At 36.8% G+C, this 27,885-nt stretch overlaps 1 protein-coding gene and 1 long non-coding RNA gene across 8 annotated transcripts; one reads left to right on the top strand and one right to left on the bottom strand.

Moving 5' to 3' along the window:
* On the top strand, positions 502 to 12,733 carry LOC109713322 (Fanconi anemia group D2 protein). Of its 7 annotated transcripts, XR_002217079.1 has the most exons (33): positions 503 to 1,082; positions 1,495 to 1,927; positions 2,022 to 2,276; positions 2,373 to 2,585; positions 2,695 to 2,826; positions 3,096 to 3,225; positions 3,324 to 3,370; positions 3,445 to 3,546; positions 3,667 to 3,774; positions 4,488 to 4,630; positions 4,720 to 4,814; positions 4,936 to 5,023; positions 5,095 to 5,188; positions 5,273 to 5,353; positions 5,624 to 5,719; positions 5,797 to 5,900; positions 6,781 to 7,237; positions 7,570 to 7,605; positions 7,678 to 7,879; positions 7,964 to 8,097; positions 8,187 to 8,373; positions 8,466 to 8,695; positions 8,804 to 8,899; positions 9,149 to 9,241; positions 9,331 to 9,363; positions 9,469 to 9,597; positions 10,021 to 10,081; positions 10,155 to 10,210; positions 10,285 to 10,341; positions 10,798 to 10,918; positions 11,086 to 11,243; positions 12,096 to 12,308; positions 12,435 to 12,733. XR_002217079.1 is itself a non-coding variant. In XM_020237342.1 (32 exons), exons 1-31 carry the CDS (start codon positions 712 to 714, stop codon positions 11,193 to 11,195), a joined length of 4,494 nt encoding a protein of 1,497 aa, XP_020092931.1. In that variant the 5' UTR covers positions 503 to 711; the 3' UTR covers positions 11,196 to 11,243; positions 12,096 to 12,439. The 7 variants fall into 7 exon arrangements, 6 of the variants coding, with proteins under 6 accessions (XP_020092934.1, XP_020092932.1, XP_020092935.1 ...); XM_020237342.1 differs by having other exon boundaries at positions 12,096 to 12,439; XM_020237345.1 differs by lacking the exons at positions 12,096 to 12,308; positions 12,435 to 12,733 and having other exon boundaries at positions 502 to 1,082; positions 4,942 to 5,023; positions 5,137 to 5,188; positions 11,086 to 11,225.
* On the bottom strand, positions 18,669 to 20,165 carry LOC109713323. The gene is made up of 2 exons (XR_002217080.1): positions 19,344 to 20,165; positions 18,669 to 19,239 (listed from the first exon to the last, which is right to left on the bottom strand). It is a non-coding gene; the product is annotated as an uncharacterized LOC109713323 (long non-coding RNA).

Genomic DNA, 27,885 nt, shown 5'->3' with positions numbered 1-27,885 from the left:
ATTACGTGAGTTTATGTTTCAACCAAGATCCCTCTTTCTTTTGTTTTGCCAAAAGAAATTTCTAAACTCGCATGATTTCAGAAAACCCTCAAGTTCTATCTTGAAAAAGAAAAATATTTCAAGTTCAAATACCTATAAAACACTCATCAATTTTCTCAAATTTAAGATTAGTTTGTCTTAAATTTTACTACTATAAATGATAGGAACTAGCTAAATGCAAACCGGAATATAGGAATTATATTGGCGTGCTGCTAATGTAACTTTATAAAAAGAAAATGGCGAGAGCTAAAAAGCATCTATTTTTATATTTCTCGTCGTTGTAATGCCTTGCCCACCACACAGTTAGGACAAATTGGCTCTTCATCTGTCTCTCAATTGAATCCGTTTCTTTTTCTATATATATGGAAGGTCCAAACCAAAATCAACCAAAGACCCAATTTAACCGAGCAAGCCGAACCGAAATGATTGAGATGACATTCGGTTCGGGTCGGTCTGGTCGGGCGAACTAATTGGACCCAATCAACCGGGTCATGTAAAACCGGAACGCGACCGACTCTTTCATTTTAAACTTCGAAAAACGTTAATGCTTTAAATTTTGGCGGGCGAAATTCCCCCTCACGCCATATTTATTCCCACCCCCTTTCACCTCTTCCTCTCTCTCTCTCTCTCTCTCTCTCTCCTCTGCATCGTCGCCATTTGCAAGCCACAGCGATGGTTCTTCTCCAACGCGTCGCCCCACCAAACCCTCGCAAGAGACCCGCTCCCTCTCTCCATCCCCAACCCCATCCCAATCCCCAACGCTCCTCCTCTCTCACCGCAAACCCCAAATCCACGCCGATCTCAAGAGAGGAGGGCGAAGAAGAAGAAGAAGGAGAAGATCGCAGCATCGGCACCATGATCTCGCTCCTGGCCGACGCCGGGTGCACCATCCGCGGCCCCCTCGACGGCCCCCCCTCCCTCCCCTCCGACCCCCACAAGCTCCGCCGAGCCCTCGAGAGCCGCCTCTCCTCCGCCCCCTCCCTCCGATCCGAGTTCCTCTCCGGTTTCTCATCCTACGTCCGCTCCCCGTCCAATCTTCGAAGGTTCTCCTTTTTCTCCCCTCCAACATTCCAAGATTTCAACAAAGATTCTAATATTTCGGAACTGATTTTAGGATTTTAATGAGGTTTTCAAGATTCTAATATTTCAGAACCGATTTTGGGATTTTAATGAGGTTTTCAAGATTCTAATATTTCAGAACTGATTTTAGGATTTCAATGAGGTTTTCAAGATTGTAATATTTCAGAACTGATTTGAGGATTTTAATGAGGTTTTCAAGATTCTAATATTTCATTTATGGGATGGTCGTCAGGTTAGTGTGATTGTGTTTTTGGTTTGTTCTTGATAGTGTAATCGGGTTTAAGTTTTGATTCATTTTTTTCTTTTGCTTCTGATTGATGCTATTCTATGCAAAAAAGAACGAAGCAAATTTTATATATGTTTCCATCTATCTAGGGTTCTAATTCCGGCATCCAGGGGCCCATTCGGAGGTGATAGCCTGGTGAGGCTCCTCTTACATGTGGCGCCGATCCAGCTTGAACTCCAGGAGCTGCTTCTCGAGAAGCTTCCTGAGTACTTTGACGCTGCTGCTGCGAATAACTTGCCTTTGAATGATGATGTGGCCAGGCTAATAATTAACCAATTCCGATGGCTCGATTTCCTCGTCAATCCAGAGGGTTTTTCAGACAAACTGATGGACGTCCTCTCTGTCTCCCCTCCTCAGCTCAAGAAGGAGATCATCGGCTCGCTTCCTGAGATCATCGGTGACCAGAGCCACGGCAAGGTGGTCTCCGCACTGGAGCACGTGCTGATGGAGGATTCAGAGGTCATTGTTCCGGTTCTTGATTCTTTCTCTAATCTAAATCTCGACGAACAATTACAAGAGCAGGTTACGGATTTGCTACTACAAACCCTTTTATCTTTATATTTGTCTCTGTGATCAAGAAGTTACTTAATATTAAGTTGATTTGTGATTCATGAAGGCCGTCACCATAGCTTTATCTTGCATCAGAACAGTTGATGCGGAGCACATGCCGCATTTGCTTAGATTTCTGCTACTCTCTGCAACACCAGCGAATGTCAAGAGGATTGTCTCACAAATTCGGGAACAACTAAAATTTGTTGGGTCGGTTGATTCTCATGCTTCTCAGAATAAAAAATTGAAAGGCATATCCTTTGCAAATTCTGCTGAGGCTTCAATACTTGAGGCTTTGAGATTGGGCCTTCGATTTAAAAATGTAATGCTATATCGGTTCTTTGTTGATCTTATGATTTTTTTTAACCGAGCAATAATGGATTCAAGATGTTGTTATTATTGTTTCTGTTCACTGCAGATACTCTGTGAGGCTATTTTGAAAGAGCTGAAGTCTATTGATCAGCCACAAGAACACAAGGCAATTGATGTTTGGTTTCTCATGCTCATCTACATGAATGGAGGCACTCTCCTGAAGAGTGCAGAAAAAGTGTTGAAAAAGAAAGTGACTGAGGGATGCTTTCGAGAAGCACTGTTTGATCAATGTATCCATGGGCACCGGGAATTGGTAATGGTAAGTTACTTCACCACACAAAAAAGCATCAAGTGATATATGACTCCAACAAATAAACTATATCACATTGCTTATGAAAAGTTGATTTCCACATGCTTTATAAGCTCAGGACCATTTCTCCTCATTTCTTTCGGTTAGCGAGTACTTATTGACATGCAAGGAGAAAGAAGCTAGAGATTTTGGAACCCATTTATTCACAGCATTATTTGAAGAGTTCAGCGATACTTATTCAAGGCAAGAGGTAATTATGCGCCTATTACCATTTGGCATATTTGGTAGATCTGAGTTATATGTAGCGACTCGATATAATGTACCTGTATTTCCTTCAACTAAGTTGCAAATTAAGATGGCAACATGCCAACAGCTCTGCTAGTCAAATGTAATGGCCATCTCTATATATGGTTGAAAATCAAAGGAAAAATAGGCCATCTGACTCCAACATATGTTTCAAGTTCATAATGGATGCTACATTCTTTTTATTAGAACTTAAAGTATGTATATTTTCACCAGGTCCTTGGTGCACTAGTCACTCGTATTGGTTCTGGAGTTGATCACGAAGTGAGTTCTGCTCTGAAGACTATGATTTTGCTGACATCAAAGTACTCAAAAGAGCTTATTCCTTTTTCCTCCCATATAAATGGTACTTACACATCGTCTGATTAAGCTTATTTAGTATTTGCTCAATTATTCTTGAAACTTGCACCAAAATTTTCAATTCTTCATACTTTTATGGTGCAGGTATCTTAGACTACTTAGAAGGGTTTCATGAAGATAATATTCGCAAGGTTCTGCGCTCTGTTGCACTAAGCTTTTTAGGCTATTTTGCCTCAAGTTGTCTTATCTTTTCTTGATGATGTAGGTCTACGAAATTTTCTCTCATTTGGCATTGTCCGCTCGTTCCATCCCTGGCTCTAGTAGCTCTTCAATTGCAAATGAACTTTTGATGATTGTGAGAAAGCAGGTGCAAGTCAGCTCTTGATAATGTTCAACCGTATCCCCGCATTCTAGGTCACAAAGGTCGTAAGTTGACATTTGTTTCTTTTGTTGTTAGATGTGTTCAGTTCATTTCCTTGTACTGCAGGTTAGCAATCCAGATATGAAGTACCGGAAAATGGGAATAATTGGAACTTTAAAGATAGTTGGCACACTTGGGGATGCAAATGTCGCTGCTCATTTCTCATCATCTCAGGTCCAGGACACCTTTCTATGTTCTAGCTATATATAGTGGTCCTCGGAAGTAATAATGCAATGAAGTTATGTACATTAATGTCTTAGATAATTACAATAATAACCTGTTATATAGCCTTAAACTTTTGAAATTAAGCTCTAATTTTGTTCAAAAACTAGTATTTGTAAGACATGAGATCAGTAGCAATGCTGTGGCTAAATCAGCGAGAGAAAGCCAAAACCTTGATTGTTGATATTGCTTAACATCTGGAGTGGCTTTTAGAATACAAATGTTTTTAATTTGTATAAAGGAAGATGCAAAATAATGAACTTAATGCCCCAGTTTAATTCGTTAATACTGTCTTTTTATCAATGAAGATGCTAGTTGACAGGTTTTGCCATGTAGCACAAGAGTCTTGATGGAATCTTAGTTACAGAAAAGTGGTCATTTAAAGTCTTATTTAGATGCATGGTCTTGTAGTTTTCTTTGTTATCTTCTATGTGATTATGTATCACTGCTCTGTAGTATCTAGTAAAAATTCGAATTCCGAGCCAGTCTCCAATATCACTCTATGCATAAACAAATACAGATTTGCTCTAGGAATGGTTATATATTTATCATTTGGTTAGTTTTTCATTCCTTTCCAATGGCTGAAGAAGAAATCAATCTATGGATGAAAAATCAACCTATTTGTTAAGTGTATTAAGTAATTTTGTCACATATCCTCTGTGCAGAGATCAGATTGTGAAGAGGCTCTAGAACTGTTAAAGATGTCATTAGACTCATGCAAGCTGGCGGCGTTGCCCTTAATCCTGCTATATGATGAATTAATTGCTTTGTTGGAGTGCAGTACTCTTCAGCCTGAAATTATAGAGTGGTGGGTAAAGTCAATGTTTCTGTAATATTTTCTGTGTTTATTAGATTTCTCATGATTTTCGGATTATCAATGACACCTTAGTAATGCAGGGTGGGTACTCAAGTGGGGGAATTTGAGAGCCTTTTCCTAGCTGATTTAGAAGGAGGTCGGCTACCTCTTAAGCACTCATCCAATGATGTAGAAGGTTAATAAATAAAACGGCTACTCTAATGATATTGCTCGAACTACTGACTTCTCAAAAATAATACAGTTTATCAAGTACCCTTATGGCAGGACCTATAAGTTTTGACTGACGTTAGTTTCAGTTTCAGGAGAACTTTGGATGAATTTGGATGGCGAGCTTTCTCCTATATGTCTCAATATTCTGCCTTTAGTGTCCTCTCCTGTTCAAAAGTAAAAGTTTCTTTCTTATTTGCTTATCTCGATTTTCTTCATGCTAATTTGGGTTAAGAAATTTTCTGCAGTCCCCAGTGTTGCCTCACTAGTGCTTACCTTGTTGGCTTCAGATGTTCAAATTCTTTGCAAATTCTTCCTTCCCAATTTTCATTGTTATCTCTTGTAAGTGTCTTTACTGTTATTCTGTACTTCGTCAAATGGTGGGATCAAGTATGCTTATCCTATTCTTTTTTTGGATCTTTAAAGATTGAAAGATTGACAAGTCAAGGTTCTCTTGGTGGAATAGATGCTCTACTTGGTTGTCCGCTTCATCTTCCTTCTGTGAAGGTAATATGAAAAGTCTTTGAGCTAAAGAATCTTGGTTTCACTAATCTTAGTATTGCTATTATCATTTTGGAGATCATATTATACTGCCGACAACAGTTTCCAAGCTTATCAATCTTGGCATCACTAATCTTAATATTGCTATTATCATTTTTGGAGATTGTATTATACTCCTGATTGTTAAATTCGAGTGATATGTTTGAGTGAATATTGAGGTAATTAAACCTAGGCGTTTAGCTTAAATATTTGCCTATTTGGCTTGGCTAATGACAGTACCTGATTGGAACTAGCTGGAAAAAGTTGACAGGACAGCAAAGACAGATTGTTTGCTTCTCATTGTATTATGCAATCAACTGGATAAGGGAGTTGGTATGCTTGACTTTGATTCCACTGTATTTGTAAAGCTATGGTCTTTTAAATGTCTAACTTCTCTTACCTGTATGCAGCTTAATGCCTTCAGCACACAAATTGCTGATAGAATTGACTCTGTAACTCCGACAGCAAGGGAAGAGATAGCTGCAAAACTTTTTAAACGTTTAAGAAATCTAATGTAAGTTTGGTTCACATTGCATAACTTTGTCCAGGTTAAACAGCATTTTTTGATAATTAGTAAATCAGATAAAGTATGCTAAGATACTTTGTACAAAATAGATTTCTTTCAAATCTTCTATTTAATAAATCACTTTTGCAACTATGTATAGTTTATCTCCAATTTAATCTCTGATCTGAAAATTTTTGCTAACAAACTTATGTTAGTTGCTATGTTTCTGTTGATTTACCATTATTAGATGATGGGGTAATTTGAAATTTCAAATACCATCTCTATCAGAACTCTGCACAAAAATAAAAACTAATATATGAAATCAAATAAACCAAATTAAATTGATAGTTCTGTCCTTTTTTCCCAGAGCAAAAAGCCAATAAAATCTTGTATTCTTGTTCAGATTGAATTATCTATGGAAACATCAGTATAGAATAAAAAAAGTCAGCATAAAGAATGCTTTGTCAGGATTGGAATTCGCTTTGACCGTTTTTATATAACCTATGTCTGCTAGCAGATGTGTTTGTTGAAGAAAGTGTCTTGCTATTTCCAAAAGCTGAAGACTCTGAGCTTCTGAAAGAATGTTCTTCTTCTGTTTTGATTTGTTCTTTTGGCCCTAGTTTTTCAATTTTAGCTGATATTTTTTTTGGAATGATTAATGTTGTTGAAGTTTTCACCAAAAACTAATTTGAATCTTTATGAGTGGTTCTCTAAATCTCGATAATTGATAATTTCTTTTTCAAAAATTTCTCCTTTACTTTGTCCTTTTGTTGCTGTCATATTTTGATGGTTCATCACGGTTGATTTTGTCCCTTAGCACCACATTATGTTGAAAACATGTTTGTTTAGTATTCTGTGATAATGTAATGAAAGGATCTACTTTGTACAGCTTCCTGGACGATTTATTAAATTCCATCCTCAAAATTCATCCTCAAAGTCTACCTGAGCTCTACTACCCCGTGGAACACTCTGGATCAGCTGTTGTAGACAAGAATAATCATTCAAAGCAAACAGAAAAGGATAAGGTACATAGCACCTCTTCAAACAGCAAACAAAAACATAAAAAGCACCCAACACCTGCGGATAAATCAGGCTCAAATGACAAGCTCAGGCAGCCCACAATTTTGGATGCATTTAAAAGAGCTGGAGTAATATTGGGCGAAGAAATCTTGAATGCAAGTTCTCCAGAACCATCATCGAGTGAGAGAACATGCGAACGTGATGCCACTGACTCTAATGAACTTGGCCTTATAGAAATATCAGCTGCAGCAACAAATCTGGAATCAGAAAGATTCAAATGCAGACCTCTACTCCCTGTTTGCTTGTTCTTATTGACCTTTTCTCAGGTAGTAAACACAATTTTATCTTGAATTCAAGATTTCATTTTCCATGATAAACATCTTGTTTTCTTAATTTGTGTGCATAAATGTGAGCTTCTTTTTCAATAATATTATCTTAATTTAGTTATGACTTATGTTCAATGTTCACATATTGATATATTTTGGTCACAATATGTGCCGCATACATGTTATTTTTTCATTTGTCTACCACTACCACATATTACTGTGGAGATTAAGTCAACTCATCTTTTATAAAGTCCAAGTTGTATTTGCTATACCTTTTAGTAAACCTATTTCTTAGTCCTCTTATATTCTGAATGTCCCTTCTTTATCTCCAGAGACGAGACTCATGTTGTTCGGATCCTAATGCTGAGGTAATAGTATAATAAGTCATTATATTCTAGCCTATTTAACTATCAGGCTCTGATATTTGATACCTGTTCCAGCTGCCATTGCATCTGTACCTTCTTCGAGATTTACACAACAAATTGGATTTTTTGAATCCTACAACCAAACAATTTCTGCCTGCTTGCCCAAAGACTTCTACTTGCTGCAGAATGACTGCATGCGAATTCCTAAGAAAAATTAGACCCTTCTTCGCAAGCCTAAAGAAACATTTAGATTGTGCACTGACTATGCTCAGAGATGGTGAGATTTTTTAATCAAATATCTACTTTTCTATAGTTTTTAACTCCGGGGCCATATAATCGTCACTTCCACTCTGCCTTGTAGGATGTGAAAGTTACCATGATCATTGGAAGTCTAATTGCTCTTCTGCTGGAAATCCAGATGTACCATATATGGTTTTTTCAGGATCTTCAGTTGCTACCTCTGTGTTTCGGGAAGTTCTTTGCTGCTACAGAAAGGTAACAATATGGAATTTCTTTCTTGAATATTCTTAAATGGCAAGAGAGTAGTTCACTAATTTCTTTCTTTTTTGCCAATCTACTTGCAGTTGCTTAGCCTTCCAGACCTTTTCCTTCAGGAAAACTTACCGATTCTCAAGGACATGCTAGCAGCTTTCCAGCCGATTGAGAAATTTGATGATTTCTTGTCAGGGATTAAACCAGCTCTCACGCCTCAAGACATCAGTTATTTATACTGTGGTGTATTTTCTTTGTTTGAGGGCATTACTGATACAGGTAATTATAACTATTTGGTTTGATCAATATTACTGAAAACATGAATCACTTAAATAGATATGACTCTTCCTTCTAAAGCTATCTCCTTGCAGTATGCCCCTCTTTTTTGTTAGCATCAGAAGTGTTAGTCACTATGCAGTCCATTGTGAACTCGATTTCCATGCTAGTTGAAAAGTCTCCAGACGGAAATGTGAAGAACATACAAGCAAGATCATATCAGAGAATCCTTCCATTCCTAAGAAATAGGCTTGAGTTTTCTGCTCGTAAACTGTTAATGCATGATCTTGGTAGTGAGGATAATGAAAACGAATTGAAGGCTAAGGTAAGAAACTGTTTTTCTTTTTTCTCCTCATTTGATACTTATAGTTAAAGAATATCCTCATTTGTACATACTTCAGTGTTCTGATCTGTTTTCCTCTTTTATCTTAAGGGTGATCTCATACAGAAAACACTGCAAGTATACCTCAAAAATAGTGAATCCGCTTTAAATCTACTTGATGAGCTAGCTTGTTCTGTATTGCCTCAGGTAATTTGAAACCAGTGACCTTAATTCGTTTTGTAGATTATTGATCTAGTTTCTTACCAAAAATTTTTCTACTTCCATTTCAAGTACCAAGATAATCTGTTCAAGTTTAAATGAAGCTTCCATTCATCCATTGTAAGGAGTCTTGGTAGAAATCTAATGTTATTAACTATCTCGACAGGATCAAGCACTTTATAGCTTATGAAGTGAAAGTCAAAACACTCCCTTTGATGACATTCTTTCATGTTTTAGGTTCCTTCATGCAGGGCTAAAAGCACACAAGAAGCTTGCCATGATTTTCCAACTTTGTGCCCTACCATGTTTGTTGCATGGTACCGTGTACTAGTAAGCATTTCAAATTCTTTATCATGATAAATCATTATTATTATTATTTTTTTCCATTGATCGTGAAACATATGTTTTTTATATTGCAGCACGAAGAGAATCTCAGTATTTTAAGCAAGATAGTAAGTTATAGAGCTAAGCGATCTCTCAGATCACAGAGAAGCTACAATATTCCTTCAATTGAGAAACTGTCAACTTTGCATATTTCATGTTTCTTCCATTTCTAGGTCAAGGATATTATTTCAAGGTACAGATTAAACTCAGAAAGAGAAACTGCAGAAGAAGTGCTGATGAAACTCCACAAATCAGTAAAAGTTGTCGTATCTCTAGTAAATATGTGCAAAGCTCATGACAAGGTGCTAGTTACTCATACTTGTAAACATTTGCAAAGTTCACACCATGTTGATATCTTGAATAATATATTTTTAGCACCCTTCGATGGTAATGTAATCGGTATCCTATCAGACTATAGATGCAAGCCCATTTCCTAACACTGCTGTTAATATAGCATTATTGCAGATAATGCCCCGATCTACATGTAAGAAGTAGAAATACAATGTATAGGTTTACACACTTCTTTTCTGCATTATTTGATGCGTTAAATAGGACATCATATAGTGAAGCGATGTTTTACCTACTATTTTCAAGTTCTATGATTTTTTTCGTATTGTTTAACTCGACTATCTTGATTCCCATATGCAGTTTGATTATATGTGAACTAGTTTTATGTTGAATGACAAGGTGTGCTGTCGTGTTTCTTATTTGTTCTTATGATTCAGGTTGCTGTGCATGCTATGGCAGTCAAATATGGAGGAAAATTTGTGGATATTTTCCTTAAAGGTAATTGCAGTGTATTTGGCAATCTGTTCGAGATGATTTGTCATGTCATTGTTGATAAAATTTTCTGTTGCAGCCTTTGACTTCTTACAATCACACTTTGTGGCACACACTGACAGTATAATTCAAATGGTAAACATGCCTTATCTGTTGCTTCTCCAGAGCCCTATAAACCTACTTTATACTAGAATCAAAGTACTCTGCAGGTCAAAGAACTTCAGAAGGCAACAAGGATAATACAAACTCTATGTTCTGAGGCTAAGGTGCAGTTTGATTATTCGCATACTGCTTTTTGATGATTTAAGAGTTGCGGCGTTTACATATCTCGCCCTGCAAATCTTCTAGTTACATATATGCCCCCATAAAATCAGATTTTCCATGTGTATAAACCTGAAATGTAGTCTCTTACAAAGTTGCCATTATGACATGACGAGAACCCCTTTGGTTCTTGTCTTCAAAAAAAAAAAAAAACAAAGTTGCCATTATTTTAAGTTTGGGAATCGTCTGATTCATTAGGAAGTTTGCACTATACTGCAGTATATTTGTACTGTGGCATTCCTATTGAGTACAAGAGGACATGTTTGAAAAAATTATGTTTTTAAAGGGCATATATGTAATTCATATTTCTCTGGTGGTATACATTTAAATAGATTCTTTTGCAGGTGTGCGATATTTGTGGGTAAATATCTCTTGATGTTTTTTGCTTTTAATCTTTGAAGGGATCAAAACGAATAATGATCACAAGCAAGATTCCTTCTACGAAGAGGTCCATGGAGCGCTTCTTGTTCCATGTCAAAGCTCTTCTTCACAATCCGTCTAGCGGCAGTACATTTTGGATGGGTAAGCTTCCAAACTACAGCCTTGAGGTGCTTTTTTTTTTTTCGTTATTGTTTTTTGTACTGTAAATGACAGGGTGAGTTAGGTGCTTTTCTATGACTCCCTAATTATTTGCCACGTTTAAAACTTTTTATATGGTGTATTTATTTTTCTTATTTCCTTCGCCACAGGGAATCTGAAGCACAAGGACTTGTATGGTCAGGTGTTGAGTTCGCAAGTGTACAACAATGGAGATGATGCCATTGACGAAGCAGAGAGTCAAATGGAGGCTGATCCTTAGGTGTGTGCTGATAATGACGACCAAGAAGGTGAAGATAACTAAAAGAATGTAAGCTTGCTGCAGCTCGTATTGCATATCTATTATTGCCACATAAAATATGCTTTTTCTCGGAAATTCCATCGTGTAAGTTTTTTTGTTTTGGTCAGTTCCTAGCGATCAGCTAACAATCAATAGTATCTAATCTGATGCACAGGGAACTTCAACCTGGAAGATGTATATATGAATGTGATGGTTTAGTTCACCTCGCATTGTAGTTTTATTCTAACTGTTATATCTTAGCAGTATCTGCACACAGGATTTATTTATATTTCAGATAACTCCCAGAACATCTCCTAAAGGATCTATCGTCCAGGTATTATGGTTTTAGGGTCATTAAGAGGATAAATTCTCAAATGTGATATTTGATGGGTTATTAAGAGGATAAATTCTCAAATGTGATATTTGATGGGTTAAGTTGCCAACTATATTTTGCTTCCGTGATGTGTTAAGATCATGCCAACCGTTTCATTTTACCAACTGGACCTATTTTAACTGTGTTGTTATGACCAGGTTTTGCGGGGAAAAGCATATGGTTTGTAGCTTTAAGAATATTCAATAAACTCAAACAAAGGCACCTCATCGAACAAATAGAGAGGGAAAGCAATGTAACATTACAATAACTGCTCGATAGTCTACAACAATAAGTTATGATACTACCGAGTGTCCCTAGCACAAGTAGCAAAAAGGCTTGGTGGTTGGTATTCGAGATCTAAGTTCGAATCCTAGTTGATTCACATTTCTAGTTAAGTTTATTTTTAAATGAAATAAACGAAGTGGGTAGCATGCTACTTTTCTCTTCAAAAAAAAAGAAAAGAAGTAATGATACTTTTTGTCCTAATAACTGCTTCCATGAACTTTCAGGTGTGCTTAGCACGTGTACGAGGCACAACGTGCTCGGTTGAATGATAGAGTTGAAATTCAACTAGATGTAAACTTCATGCTCTGGTCATCTATTCTCCTCATGGCCTTCAATGTCACTCTTCTATGAAGCTAAACACTTTACATCTTAGTAGAGTAGCTAAAATCATTTCCATCATCATCGTCACTCTACATCCAAAGCAATGCCAGAAGCAGGTGGGGACTCTTCTTCCTCTTCATCATCATCATTGTAATCCTCATCTTTTCCATCTTTACCACCAACTCCATCACCTCCGGTGACTGGTGTGGTGATCTCATGTAAAATACTCTTCCTACCGCCAGCCTCTCTGCCCATATGCATAAGATGAATTAATGCATCGATACGTCAACCCCATCACGGGATGGTTCTCCACCAAGAGATTCCTTTGGTACGTCTCTCTCAGCATCACCATTTGTGTCTTGAGCTTATTTGGCATGTAGAGTATGCGTGGATTAGTGGTAGTGTGATGCACCAATAGAATAGTCTCACATTTGATGAAAAAAAATCAAAATTTATAATACTAATAAGTGGACATAAGTATTTTAGATTGATTATTTGGGCCTATTAATGCTAGTGGTCCGGTGATCACCTTATCCAAAGATTAAATGTTTTTTTAAAAATTATAATTTTTTTAGGTTTTAATATTAAAAGATATTTAATATTATTTTTGGATGGAGTTAAAATTAAAACGTGACAATGGATAATTGCTTGCAATAAATGTATGAGATTTGAATGGTCAGGAGTTTGTGGTTTGGTGGATTAATAACTGGATAACTTGATTTCATGCAATCCTAACAGGTTTGGGTTAACCTCCCTCCGATTCAAATTATAGAATACTGCGTATTTGAATTGAGCTCACATAATTTATTACTTTCCCGAGGTCTCTAATTTAATCCGACCAAGTGCAACCAGTGGTTCCCCCGTTTGAAGCAGGCCATGTGTTCGGGTCTAAACTAAACGGAAAGGCATGACGGTCGGTTGCTGACGCGTGCGCCTAACTAGAGAATGTGGCGAACACGACACTTGACTGGTCGTTAGTCGGTTTCTATTCTCCGTCCCTCTATACATTTTCTCGCTTTTTTTTTTTTTTTTTTTTTTCTTTTTTTTTTTTTTTTTTTTTTTTTTTTGGCGAAGAAAGGAAAAAAAGAACCGGCGTTTCCCACTCTCTTCGACGACGCTATAAAACGATTATTTTCTCCTCAATTTTTCTCCGTTTTCGTACTTCTTTTCGAGATCCTCCTCTGCAAATCGACGCTCCCAGCATCAGGTTGAGGTTAGGGTTTCCTTTCTCTCCTCTCTGTTCTTGGATGCTTCGTTTGTTTTTGTTTTTTTAACCTGGATGCTTCGATTCTCTTGATGCGAATTATTTTCCTCTTTTTGTACGATGATATTATCTGCTTATTGATGCATCGATGATGATGTTTTAGTTGTTTCTTCCTTATGAGAAGCTTGCGATTGTTGATGCGATGTATGCCTTTGATTGTGATGGTGACGACGATGACGACAGTGGTGTCGTTCCTTTATAGTTAGCATTTTATTTCGTATTCCTAGGATCAGACGATGTTGTGGGGGGTTTGGAGAATCCTTTGGCAGGTAAGAGCAATCGATTGCTGGGTTTAGTTATCCGTGCGACGGATTTGTTAGATTTTAGATGAGCTATCTGGCATTTCACACTATCTGGTGGATTAAGACCTAGTGGGGTTTATACAAGTCATTTTACGTTTTAATTCCAGATGCTCGTTATTCTGATCACAGGAAGGCTTCTATTTAAAGTGACAAGATATTAGGAACCTATTGCCTTTGTAGTTTTTACTGATCAATCGGAATGAATGAAACATGGGAGCAGAAAGTAATTATAAATTAGTAGCTATTTTCTGCTTATTCCTTTCTTGTTTTTTCCTTGTCGTTAATATTCATGGATTCTTTGTTCTTTCTGATATTTTTCCGTGACATTGTTCTTTTAATAGAAAAACTGTATTGCTTCAGATTTTAGGAATTGTGCAACAAACCAATGTATTATTTATGTACTTGTACACCTGTAAATAGGGTGTAAATTTTACACCCTATTGATCCAAAACCCAATGTAGTTCTGCCAGCCTTATCAACCTTTATATATATATATATATATATATATATTGAAAATCCAATCCAAATGTAGTTTTTATACCCTTGGATGGGTGGGTGGAAGATTTACGCCTAATATATAGGGTGTACATATAGCATTTTTTATTCTTTAGTCAGCGAGAGACAATAGTCTTTCTTAGGAGAGTGTTTATACTGGCCTTAACAATCATGAGCAATGGTTGGTAGGTCCAATTGCTAATGCTCTGTTTATTCCAGTTTTTGCGAGTTCAGAGCAGGTTTTCATGATTATTGTATAGACCTGATTTTTGAAGAGACCCTTCAATATCATACAAAGCTTATTTTTTCGTGTTACAATTCCTATCTACCACTATATTATTGCTGCTCTTTTATGCCACCTATTGGATCGTTGGCGCTATCCATTAATCTCAAAAGCTCGAGCTGTTAGAAATACGCAACCAATTCACTTAAAGCGTACAGATACAATGCCCACGGGTCTCGATTGTGATTCGGCCCAACCAGCCTCACGCCATCTCGAATATGACCTGGCCCAACATGGCCTATCGCCACAGGGCAGGATGCTGGCCCATTTAAGCCAACAATCCCTCCTCCAGCAACTACTCACATTTGCAGCATGCGGGAATCAAACCCGTGTCCTCTGGCTCTGATACCACTTGTCGGATCGTTGGCGCAAACCATTAATCCCAAAAGCTTGAGCCGGTAGAAATACGCAACCAATTCATTTAAAGCGTACAAATACAGCGCCCACGGGTCTCGATTGTGATTAGGCCCAATCAGCCTCACGCCACCTCGAATATGACTTGGCCCAACATGACCTCCCGCCACAGGGCAGCATGCTGACCCATTTAAGCCAACACCACTTTGGTGGTGTGTTATGTAAGCGGCTTCATTTTGCGTAAGATCAGAGATTAACTAAAACGTGATATTGGTGCCATCCAATGCCTGAGAAATGATTTCACTTTCTTTTTCAGTTGATGTTTAGTGGCCTTTCAATTCTTCAATGGATATTTTCTTGGACCTCTTTCTATCTTTGTAGTTAAGCTGGTCAATAAGAGTTAATGAAGGACTCTACCATTTCTTAATAGACCTTTATTTCATCAATCTAATGATCTTCTTGTTTGAATTGTCATTTTGAGATCGTCCATTCCACAGGAAAATTGAGCCTTTTTTTTTTCCAGTCTGATCCTGCTGCCTGATTTGACAAAATATTGATATTTCATCTTAAGATCGTGAGCTTTAGAAGGTGGCTGGACCGATCTTCACTATAACTAATCTGTCGCACATATTAATCAGAGTAGCTCTCAAAGTTTTGAGATTCGAAGGTACATTTATAATGCTGAAGTTGGTGTCTGATTTACAAGGACCGACTGTCCAGCATCTGTTTAGTTTCATGGAATAAAAGCCTAGCAGTTCTAGTTGTGAGTACTCTACTTGGTTTGCCTGTTACTAAATCCAAATATTAAAGCAAGGATAAGGAAAAGAACTAACATGTGAAGATATGTTTTGTATCATTGTATGTAATAAGCAACTGACGAACTATCCAAAATCTTGGCTGACAGGTATATAGTCATATCTATGATTAGCTTTCTCCTTTGCACAGTAGATTAAGGAATGAAATCATTCCTTATTCTATGCCAATTTAGTAATTGACTGCAGGATCTCACAATAAGTGGGATCCTCTTGCTAACTCCTGTAATATAGCCTGATACCTATCAACTAGGATTTCTCTAGTTGGGTCTTAAAAGAGAAAATGCATTATCCTCTTTTTCTTTCTTATGCCATGTGAATCATATACAAGTTCCCTCGTTGGTTCTAAGCAACAGCTAGGGGCTTTTTTTTTCTCTACCTTTTGATTTACTCGTTTCATCTGTTTTTTCTCTCTTTTTTTTTCCGCTTTGAATCTTGCTGTCCAAAGTAAATATTACTGAGGATAATGTAATGAAGTGCATAACATTTTCCAAAAGTTGTTTAATACTGTAGAATTTATTTAAAGATATTTTTCATACTTTGTTATTCACCTTTTTTGAAAGTTTAGTTGCTTTATTTACTGTTGTTGGAATCTTCCATGCCTTTCTAATCCTTTGAGCAGTCCTTTTTTGTATGAATAAACCGATTAGCTGGATTTCATGTGCATTCTTTGCTGGTCGGGGCTTATGTTTGTTAGGTTTCATGAAGTTCATTTACTTTTTTGGGAGGGCGCTTTTATGTGCGAAGTCTTCTAGGGATTGTTTAGATGCAGAGATATGTTATCCAATGAATGGACATTGGGTATGCAGAGGCGTTTGATGTGATCTATGGTAGATAAAGAAGTTCCAACATGTTGATAAAGTTCTGGGCAGAAATTGCAAGATATCCTGATACTCTGGATCATATATTCCACTTAAAGGGTGACTTAGGCTATCTAAATTGTTGCTCAAAATATTGTGGTTTATCAATACATTCCACTATTTCTCTATTGCTACACTTTCTTTACAATAATACCTTGTAAGAATTAAACTATCCTTATATATTTTATGTATCCAAACAGTACCTTTGAAATGGAAACTTGGTTTTTACTCCTGATGCCCTCAAATCCTGTCATTTAAATGACAAGGTACTCTCTCCTTCATAGAGGACACTTTGTTAGAGAATAGGGTATAATAGATATTCGAAGGAGAATAGGGGATTTACCCTATTCACTAGTTGTGATTAAAATGCCAAAGTTTTTTAGGAGGGATTGAGTAGAATTTTTTAGCAAGTAATGATGTAAATTTTCCCTTAGCAAAAGTGTGCATCAAAATCATGCTAACCCCACCACATCGCTCGTGTTCATTTAAATGGCTAGAGGAGCTTTCCTTGCCTCCCTAGCGTACAAATTTGTGCAACTTTTTATGTCCCGTTCAAGTTTGTTTGTCGATCAAATTCTAGGAACTAAAGGGGATTAGTCCTATAAATTGTTTGTAGTGAAAAATATCAGCACTATTATGTAACAAGAAAGAACAAACCATGAAAAGATAATTTATCCTATAATCATGACAATGATGACATGGAATGGTCTTACTGAATAGAGAGGAGCTTATGATCTTATTGGAAGTTTAGAGCTAAACTGTTTCATAATGTTTAATACAGACCATCATTCTATAATGCTTAATGTGAACCATCATTCTGGGCATGTAATATGCTTTGAGGCCTACTTAATTAGTGGCCCTTCTGCTGGCTTCTTAAGTTTGCTGAAAATATTGACATGGCTTTATATAACAAAAAGAGTCTACGTTAACAAATTCCTTTTGCATAATATGATGTGTATTTTAAAGAGGCGTGATAGCGTCAATTGGAGAAGTAAAATAATGCAGGCGATGTCACCTGCGAGAGGAATAGGTGTGCAAATCTGAAAGAATTGTGATAATAACTGATTACTCTAGAAAACACATAGAAATGCTTTGGGTTCCCCACAATATCGCCCTTATAGTGTGTGGATGTATTGGCAAATCCATGAGGTATTTTTGGAGTGGGTGTGTTAACCAATTAAACTCCTTAACATTATGGATGCCAAGATATCAACAACATGTAAATGCAACTTTATGGGGGACTTGCAGCAGTAGTGTGAGGATTGAATCCAGCAAATTTATTATAACAATGGGATTTCATCAAGTTTCATAATTGTGTCCTCAGTTTTCTTCTGTGGTTAATAGTATTTTACATGAGGTTAATTGGTATACATTTTTCCTGATTGTGTCATGTTATTGATGAATCAAATACAGTTTAGCATGTATCTAATAGTTGAGAACTTGAAGAAGATTTAGAATATGAAAGTTCTTAACTACAAGTAGGCCTAAGACTAAGATGCAGTCGGCAATTATTTTATATCAGAGTGTTAGCAGAAGATGAAAACTGATGTTGTAGAAAGTAATGGGAAGTTGAAAATGAGGATGGGACCACTTGATGTAAGAATTTTGCTGGAATCAGAGTTGAATGGAGGAATAGATCTATATAGGCAACTCGTAGTAGGTGGGTCTAATGACATTGTTGTTTTTGCTTCTACTGCCGTTGCTGTTATGAGTTCTCAATGATCCAGCAGATGTGAGCCTTTAAATACAACTTCTCTCAGTGACACATTTGGATTTTTTAAAAAAAAATTTTTTGGTTGGCTTTCATTCTTAAGAATGGTCAATTTGAATATGCGAGTGTACCTGTGCTTCGCTGCCAACAGTTTTGATGCCAATGTTTAGTGGTGGATTTTAAAGTATGTGGACACAATTTTATATATACAATCTCTCCGGCAGTTATATACAAAATATCAAGAATTGAGAATCAAGAAAAATACATACGACTGTAGGAGAAAGTAAAAAAAGGAAAAGGTAATTGAAGTAACAATTGCCTTGCTTTGTTTTGTTTTACTCTTGTTTTTCTATAGGAAAAAGTGGGAAAAAAGCAAGAGAATGTTGGGGAATTGCTTAAGAAATTGGGAGAACTTTGTTAAAGCTAAATCACATATATATAAATAATAATCTATTCAGAAATTACAGGTTTAAGCATCAAAGAGGAAAATCTTCTCGTGTTCCAAGGAAGAAAGGAGGATGATGAAAGAAAAATTAAAAAATGTCTGAAAAATGAAATAATTTTTTGGTATTGTTTAATGGCTGTAATGATTGCCGTGAGGCCGGTCATATTGCTACGCCATGATAACCCAATAATAAAGAAAAAAACAAACTTAAGCATGGCCCAAAACATGTAGAAATCAGCAAGAAAAGAGCACAGTCAGATCATATGCAAAATAGATAAAGTTCTAACACCTTACTAAGCAAGTTTGCCAACAAAGTAGCAGCATAACATGCAAAAAAAGCACCACGGAGAAGAAAAGAGGATGATGACTGTCTCAATCAGAGAAAAACATGGGGATAACTTTGTCAGAACTAAATCATATAATCAATAATTAATGCAGAAATCACAGGTGTAAGCATCAAAGAGGCAAACCTTCTTGTGTCCCAGGGAAGAAGAAAAGAGGACGATCAGAGTCTCAACCTACTAGAGAAGGAAATTAGGAGAACTGTGTCAAAACTAAACAAATTATGTATGTATAATCAATAATCTCTGCAGAAATTACAGATATAAGTATCAAAGAGGCAAACCTTCTTGTGTTCCAAAGAAGGAACCCATGGAGGGGATCTTGAAAAGAGATAAGAATTTATGGAGTTTGCTTAACATAGACCCTTAGCAGAAACATGTAGGTTAATATAGATATTAATAAGTGTTAATAATAGTGGGCGAGGCCATTATCATAGTTTCCCAGAGTAATCGGCGACCAAGGAGATACCACATTCGGTTTCAACTATCTTAGTCATCTCAGTCTTTAATAACTGGGAGATCCTCAGTAGATTTGTATGTTGGGAGTGAGTGTGCTAGATTGGAGAAAGAGAGTGCAACTGGCAGACTCGAACCACTGAAAGGGTGCAAAAGAAAAATGGGAAAGCCCTTCAAACGAAAAGGGAAAAAAATCGTAAAGTAGGAACCGCGGCAACGGAGTAGCTAGCACGTCATCTCTCAGCTATTAGTTGGGAGATCCTTGGTGGATTTGGCCGTCGGCGAAGATCGCGCCGTGGCCACCAACAGAGATCGCGCTTGCAGCTCAAAGCGCAGGGAGAGAGACATCTGCTTCGGAAAGAGATTGGAGAGAGAGAGAGGATGACCCGAAACCACAAAAGGGCACAAATGGGAAAGCAAAACAGGAACACAAGCAACCGAGAAGTCGATACGTCAGATTTTGGAGACCCAGCATTCATGTATTTGTTTGATTAGTCTCATTTATGTATCTGAACTTACAGTGCCAACGGCATAGGAGGGCACATGTATCACACACCATTTATTTTGCGACTCATGTTCCTTAGTTTATCCTGGAGTAGTTTTATAACCTCATCTGTAGTTTTTATTAACCTAAGACTGATATCGTGATTCGAATTCTATTTGCTCGCTTTTGATGGTTTCATGTGCAATATGCTATATTATTCTACCACTTCAATAGGTTAGATGAATTTTAGGACTCCTTAAATCTTTGTGCTGGTTTAAGATTCAAAACAATGGGCTGCTTATGCTTTTCTTACTTTCCGTTGTTGGAAAATCTGTGTATTATTTTTGTAGAAATATTTCTTTTAAAATATTTTGAATCGCAAGCTTTAAACAACTCTTTTAAAAACAAATGCAAGAACCAATAACAAAATATTATAGAGATAAAAATTTCAGATGAGGCTTATGAGTCGGGGTGTGTCAGGCACTGTCGTAGAAGTAAGATTGTTCCTCCATAATTATTTCTAACGATAAAATGATCACGAGCTATCCGTTGGCATGTCTCCAAGATAATGCAGTGTGAACCAAAAGACATATCAGAGATCTAGTAAAGAAGAAGATAAAGAAGAGTAGTAAGGCTCAGTGAAAAAGATAAAATAGAACCAAGTGAAAGTGCAGGTGAACCGAGACCAACAAGCCAACACTGCACGTGGTCCGGTCCGGTCCGGCTCGTGCCGTGAGCACGTGCGTGTGTTTAGTGGATGACACTACCCTCATTATTACCTAAGCAACAACTAGTAGATGATGGAGTATATGAGGTACTATTACATGTCGTGAGTTTTTAATGTAGGATAAAACTCACATGTAGTAAGTGATTTACAAGCTTTCAGGTAAGGCCCAATTGAAATTGGGCAACCCAGGAGGCCCATAAGCCAAACTGAAGTTTATAAATAAAATACCAACAGCTGTAACTTATGAATCTTTTTTGTTTACTTTTTTGCACCAGTACTTTGTACTCTAGGATGTCTTTTCCTTATTTTGTTCACTTTTAAGTGAATGCTTATCATAATATGCATGCTCCCATCACTAGCAAGAAAATGATGCTTCAGAATCATTTCGCATATAACTCCTTTGGTTTCATTCTCATTTTATGTGTCTTTGCATATCATTGCTTCTATTCTCTTATGTTAGGTCCTAACCACTTATATGCGTTAGTTGAAGGAATATGGGCTGTCCACACTTTGAGATGTAACTGATTTCTGGTAGTTTCGTAAGGGTCATGTGATTTTTGTCTGGTATGTGTTGTCCAATATGGGCTGGTAATCGATATGACAAATCATGAGTAGCTCCGTTAATTTCCCTTCATTTGTATTCTTCTCATATATATTGCATACAGAGAGTAGATTTCACAAATGCTGACCATCATATGGCTTTGTTTTCAACTGGGTACCTTGCGTTCAGTGCTTGATAGCTTTTTGAACCAAGCGCATTTATAGACTCTTAGATATTTTCTGATGATTGGATTGTGGTCCATTTTTGCATCTGTTTGCTTCTCGTGTTCTCCCCACATTGGACGCATGTGACGTCTCGTCCGGGTGACTTGATTCAATGATGGTTCATGTGATGAAGCTTGTCAAATACCACGCTTTCGATTCCTGTTGGTTCTTCATCCTGGTTTAGTCGAGAATTATTGCTCATCAACAACTTATGATCAGTCTCCACATATATCTTCTGATGTTGCTCTCTCGCCTAGATTGTTTAAATTTTTTAATCATGGGCTTATACCTAATATTTGTTTGTTTATTTCGTCCGCCAATTTCCCTCCATGCCAGGTTGAGCTGATTGCTCCAAACTTTCGACAACTAGGACACTTTTGTAGGACTTCTGCTGATTTGGCGGACCGTTTCTGCACATTGTAGTTGCTCTCTTTTATTTACTGTTCTTTTCCGATGTGTAATATCACACAACGCGCCATGCGAGAGAACTTTGGGGAAATATGTACACCGCAAGATACTATAGTTGGGTAGTCAGGTCGGAGAGCATGTGACTGTGCTTTGGTGCCAAATTTTGGCGGTACAACAATGGTAACTAAAGACGCACTTGTGCTCTGCATGACAGGAGCAATCCATGTGCAGCAACCTCACCTTTTTGCTCTCTCTTTTTCTGTTGAGAGACAACCCGTTCCTGCTTGTTGATGGGTGTGTGTGGGCCTGTGGGGCAACACGATATTTGCATATCGATGGTGGTTGCCGATGACATTGACTCAATCAGTTACTGCATGCTCTGCAGCTTGGTATTAGGTATGTCCATGCGGCACACGTGTTGGTATGGGCGGTCATGAGATATTGCACTCCGGTGGTTAAATTGACTTGACTTTTACTTTCTCAGTAAGCTTGCAGTTTGGCCTGCTTTTTAGACATCAGATATTGGACTTCGGTAGTTAAATTGACTTGACTTTGCTTTCTCCGTACTTTTTGAGTTGGAGGCACGTGCCTAAAAGCCGGACTCGTAAGTAGGGATGAGCATCCGTGAGTTCAGTTCAATGTTCTTAAATCGAACTGAACTGAACTACAAGTGTAAACCGAGCTGAAAATAATTTGGTGCGTTCAGTTTTTTTTATTTGATTTTAATATAGATATATTTTGTTTGGTTTGAACTTTATTTAAACTACTAAAAATAAAACATATTTATAATTAACTTTATATTAAAAATTATTGATTTAAAGAATAAAACATATTTATAATTAACTTTATATTAAAAATTATTAATTTAAAGATAATAGTAATTAACGTCTCTAATTATTTGGTTATTATTTAAGATTTATATATAGTTTTTTATGTAGTAGTTGGGTTTAAATATATTAAATTAAATAGTATATTTGTGTTGACATATAATATAATTTAAATTATACATAACTAAACAGTAGAGACTGCTGCACAGAAATTTCTATTTTGGTAGAATTGCTACTCTCTTTCTTGAAAACATTTGTCATAAAAACTCCGGCGCAAAAGAGATACTTTTGCGACTGGTAAGTGGTACCGGATTCGGTCCCAGAAATCGGGTTGTTCAGTGTCTAACCCGTAATGAGCAGCCGGATCCGGGGATCCTTCCCGTGCGTGTATTTTTCGCTTCACTTCGTATTACACGCCACGTAGAAGCGCGTTAAGCATTGGCCGATCCTGGGAAGGGCGCGTTGGGAGGTCGACACGTGGGGGGACAAGGGCGCGTTGGGAGCTCGACACGTGGGGGGACACGTGTGGTGTCACTGCCCGTTTGTAGTTTATAAACCGAAAAGGAGTTGCGCCCCGTTGCGGCAGTCTTCTGATGCCGAAACCGGCGATGGCAACAGCTGCCCTCTCCTACCTCTGCCAACTGTCTGGAGTCTCCGCGGACATGCCGCTCCCGATTGCGGCTGCTGATTTTGAAATATGCTTTCTGGTGTCTCCTCCACCTGCCCTCCCTAGAGTGGCTGCTTCCTTTGGAATGTAGTAAGCTAAATTTTATACCTCACTCATTATAAGGTTAATAATCTTTTTTTTTTAAAAAAATCATAGCATCATTAAAAAAAATCGACAATGACTAGTAAGTAATATTGTGGCCCTTGTATTAGTGGGATGTTAACTCTTATACATCTTAGATAGGTGTATAGTTAGTATTTTTTTTTTGTTCTGAAGAGATAGATAGTATGCTATCTATTTCGTTTATTTTTTTAAAAAATAAATTTAGCTGAAAATATGAATCAAATAGGATTCAAATTTGGATCCTCGGATATTAACTCTCAAGCCTTTTGTCATTTGCAGCGGAGACGGTCGGTGTTAGACTTTAATTATAAGAAAGAACAATATATTAAATTGAAAGTTGCTGTTTATAATAACTTAATTTTTAGAAAAAAAAAATATATTACCACAACACACACACACACACACACATATATATATATATGTGTGTGTGCCCGCGCGCCATTGGTATTATTGAGTTTTCGGCCGTTGGATGAAAGGATGTGCGGTTAGGGTGATAATGATTTCCGATTAAATTAATAGTGGTCCCTTAGTGTTGAGTGAGTAGATTTAAAAGTATAATCTAATGGATGGAAATGATCAAAGGGTAAATCTAACGGTAGAAAACTCAATAATACCAAGAGCTTGCTACTATCGATAGTATAGCAGTCAGACTCATATAGAATTATGCTACTATACTATCAATAGTATTAATGGCTTGGTACTATTAATAGTATGATAGCATAATTCTCTCTCTCTCTCTCTCTCTCTCTCTATATATATATATATATATATTGTTTTATAGGAGGAGAGTTGCTGCATATTTTTTTTATAGAAATAACTAAAGTGTTTTCTGACTAAACTTTCTCATAGTGCATAATGTATATATTCTTTTTGCAATCGTAAATAAAGCCTTAGTCCTTTTCCTTCAGAATACTGTAAAATTGGGGGCGCTCACTCACTCCATGATTATGAAGTTATCAAGTTGTGTGCTTGGATTAAGAATTACATTCCATGCAATTCTTTCCTAAGTAGAAAATTTTAATTTGTTGGTCTCGACAGAAGAATTGTCTCGTTTGCAGGATTTTATGCACTCGATTGTAGAGGAGTCTGTCACGGACTTATACTTCTCCTCGAAGATGAATAAATCTGTCTCAATCTTGTTAGTTCGGACCTACTTGTTCTAAGACTAATTTGTAAAAAAAAGAAATATACTTCTGAAGAAATAAAAAATTCCTTGCTATTTATAGGATCTCTTACCATTATTACAAATAGTGACTCACCATTTATTACTTCTAGAGAAAGAGCTAAGTGCTTTTTAAACTTCCACCTATGGCTTCTTGGTTTACTGTCCGTATTTATTCTTAAAAAATCTTCGAGTTGTCCGTGATATTTCAGCTCTCTAGGGTGTGATGTTTCTGTGATATTTCGATTCCATTCCATTACAGAAGCTTTTGGAAGAATCTAGAATTATGTCCTTCTAAGTTTATGTTACTGTCAAGAATAGACGGGCGATAAATTTTAGTACGTGCGTGATAAGCTGCACCCTTCGAATCGTGGCCCAATAGAGAACAAAACTGGCTTTATACGTTCGAGCTAATGATCAAATGGGGACATCCTCAATCATAGCCCATTCTGATGTAACTTTTTTTTAAAAAAATTTCTATTTTTTGGAAAAAGAAAACTCTCTGCTACTATTTTGTGAGGCCACACGCACATCCTTGCCTGTGGCTGCATTAGGACAACGGACCGAATCCGGATACCGCCGTGTATACGTGTAAGGTGCCATTTAAAAAAGTGAAAATCCGGAGGAGACGATGACACACACGGGCAAGATGCCTTGGCCAGGCCTAGTTTCTTGGACAGAAAAATCAGGAGCTGATCCAATCAGCTCGAAGAAAACGAAAATTTATACATGTGTTTTCGTGGGATTGCGCTCTTTCGTACGTAGAACTGCGCAAAGATACACGTTAAATTTTGTTGAGTACTATCTGGTGAAAGGTTCGGATTTGGCGCTACCCGATGGTAGGATGCAATGGGAAGTAGCATCTTACAATAATTATTTGTCGTGGTTAAGATCAAATAAGTCGCACCGAAAAGAAGAAAAGTATATTTGTATATGCTTTTTGTAGTTTTACGTGGGTCCCTTGGAACCTTGATTCTCTCTCTCTCTCTCTCTCTCTCTCCAACTTTTTGGGCGTCATGATCCTGAATTGAAGGTGGTGTCGGCAAGAACAAACTAGTGAAATCCTGTACCTGGGGAGCGCGAAGGGAAAACCTGAGGGACTTGCTAGAAAAATATAGTACAAATATCCGCCGCACCAAAGTGTAGACGTGTAAACATCAAAGTGCGACGGGTGTTAGTGTCGTTCGTTGTGTACCTTGTTGTGCCACACAATCTACAAGAATAATAAAAGAAGCAATGTGAGCCGTAAAAAAGATGCTATTCTGATTAAGTGTCTCTCTCGCCTTTCTTTAATATGTCCCACTGCATCCAGAACTGGGGATCCGGCACGCGGCTTAGTGGTGCCAAAAATACTAGTATCTAGACCTTTTCTCTTCCCATCAATGTTTCATCTGTGAGTTAAAACAAAAAAAAAAGGGCGGAAGAGTTGATGTACTGCCCATTTTAAGAGCCTATAGGGTAGGTCCAAAGGGCAAGATAGGGGAGAATAATAATAAAAAAAAAAGTAAAAAAGAACAACTAAGTATTTTTTTTTTTAGAGAAAGATAGTATGCTATCCGCTTTGTTTATTTTATTTAAAAATAAACTTAGCTAAAAATATGAATCAATTAGAATTCGAACTTAGGTCTCTGGTATCAACCACCAAGTCTTTTTGCCACTTGCACTAGAAACGGTCGGTAAGAACAATTAAATGTTAGATTGGTTTTTGGTGCTTTGAAAGGACGAGTGAATTAAATGCAATGGTGAAAACAACAACAGCAGCAACAACAACAACACAACAACTATATATATGAGATATATATACTTTTTGAGGTTAAAAATAAATTTAACTAAAAATATGAAATAATTAAGCTTCGAATCTGGGACCTCGAATATCAATTATCATACATTTTGCTATTTGTATTAGGAATAATTAGTGAGATACATATTTAGTATATGCTTTTGAAGAAATAGTTGTGTCAACCAAAGAGTGTATTCGGAAATCGAGGGTGTTTAGGTAGATGTAATTCCAATTTCAGTGGGAATATTTGGGGCATGAGTATTATTATATTGCGCGTGCCATCCCACGTTCCCTATTAAGAGTTTGGTACTTACACGGACTACTATGTAGAAGCCACATTTTAATTTCTCCTCATCTTTGACCCGGAAAGGCATCCGGATCGTAATCAAATTCATCTATGGACTGTTTGTTTGGATGAAAAAATAAAAAGGAAAAGGGTTTTCGGCTTTAAACAGGCACTTTCGATATTTGGTTCATCATAATATAGCTCGGTTGAAACTTGAATTTTTTAATTAAATTACAGAAAGGATATGCAAGGAAAAAATAATAAAAAATAAAAGAAGAAATTTTTTATTTATCATATTTTATAATTTATTCTTTATATTATTTTGTATTTATTATATTATAGTTTATTATTTATCAAGTTATATAAGACGTAATAATATTATTTTATAGTATTTATCTTTTACTAAACAAACAACAGAGCTGAAAGAATTTTACTTTCACAATCATAACAATAAACAATGCGAGAAAAGTCATCTTCACCTGAACTCTAAGTAAATTCAAAATTTATTTCAGTAAAAAGTTTAGTTTCGACGAAACGAACATATGACGCCTAGTAAATAGTGGCTATCAAAGTTAAAATCACATACTGCTATTCACATCATTCATCTTAGAAGATGCCTCCAATTATTCTTGTTAAAGTTAGAACACTCTTAAGTGGTAAGTAACGATGATTCAACTTTTAACCGTAATACCTGAGAGGAAACTAATATTTCAAAACCTTGAATTGATGAATAATATTACTATTTGTTAAGCAGATTAATCAATAACATTTTAGTATATTTTTTGTTTAGACGGGAGTATTACAAATGCATGAGGTGTCCATTTGCTTTTCTTTTTCTGTCGCCCACTTGCATCTAATTGGCTTTCATCATTCCACATATGGCCTTCTGATGGTCTTCACTCTTTTGATGCCATCATCGCATACGTCTCCTCCTTTGCTATTAATATCGCTCTTATTCTTTATCATCCTTTTTTCTTTTTACCTATCTGCATGCAAATTCGCACAGTTAAAGAAATATATTTATATATATTATCTTATTCGTAGTCGTTTGAGCGGTGTCTCGATGCTATTGGTCCACGTTTTGAGCTGCTTTTTTAAGCACTTCTTTTGACCTGAATTGGTGAGCATTGGTTAAAGCTTT

Source organism: Ananas comosus, linkage group 7 (assembly GCF_001540865.1).
Source record: "Ananas comosus cultivar F153 linkage group 7, ASM154086v1, whole genome shotgun sequence".
NCBI lineage: Eukaryota > Viridiplantae > Streptophyta > Magnoliopsida > Poales > Bromeliaceae > Ananas > Ananas comosus.
Note: the sequence above shows the minus strand (reverse complement) of the source record. Positions and strands in the feature narration are given on the sequence as shown.

Coding starts and splice junctions, on each gene's coding strand:
- LOC109713322 (XM_020237342.1), top strand. CDS start 712: ATGGTTCTTCTCCAACGCGTCGCCCCACCAAACCCTCGCAAGAGACCC. Junction 1,083..1,494: donor TCCCCGTCCAATCTTCGAAG/GTTCTCCTTTTT, acceptor CCATCTATCTAG/GGTTCTAATTCCGGCATCCA. Junction 8,696..8,803: donor AAAACGAATTGAAGGCTAAG/GTAAGAAACTGT, acceptor TTTTATCTTAAG/GGTGATCTCATACAGAAAAC.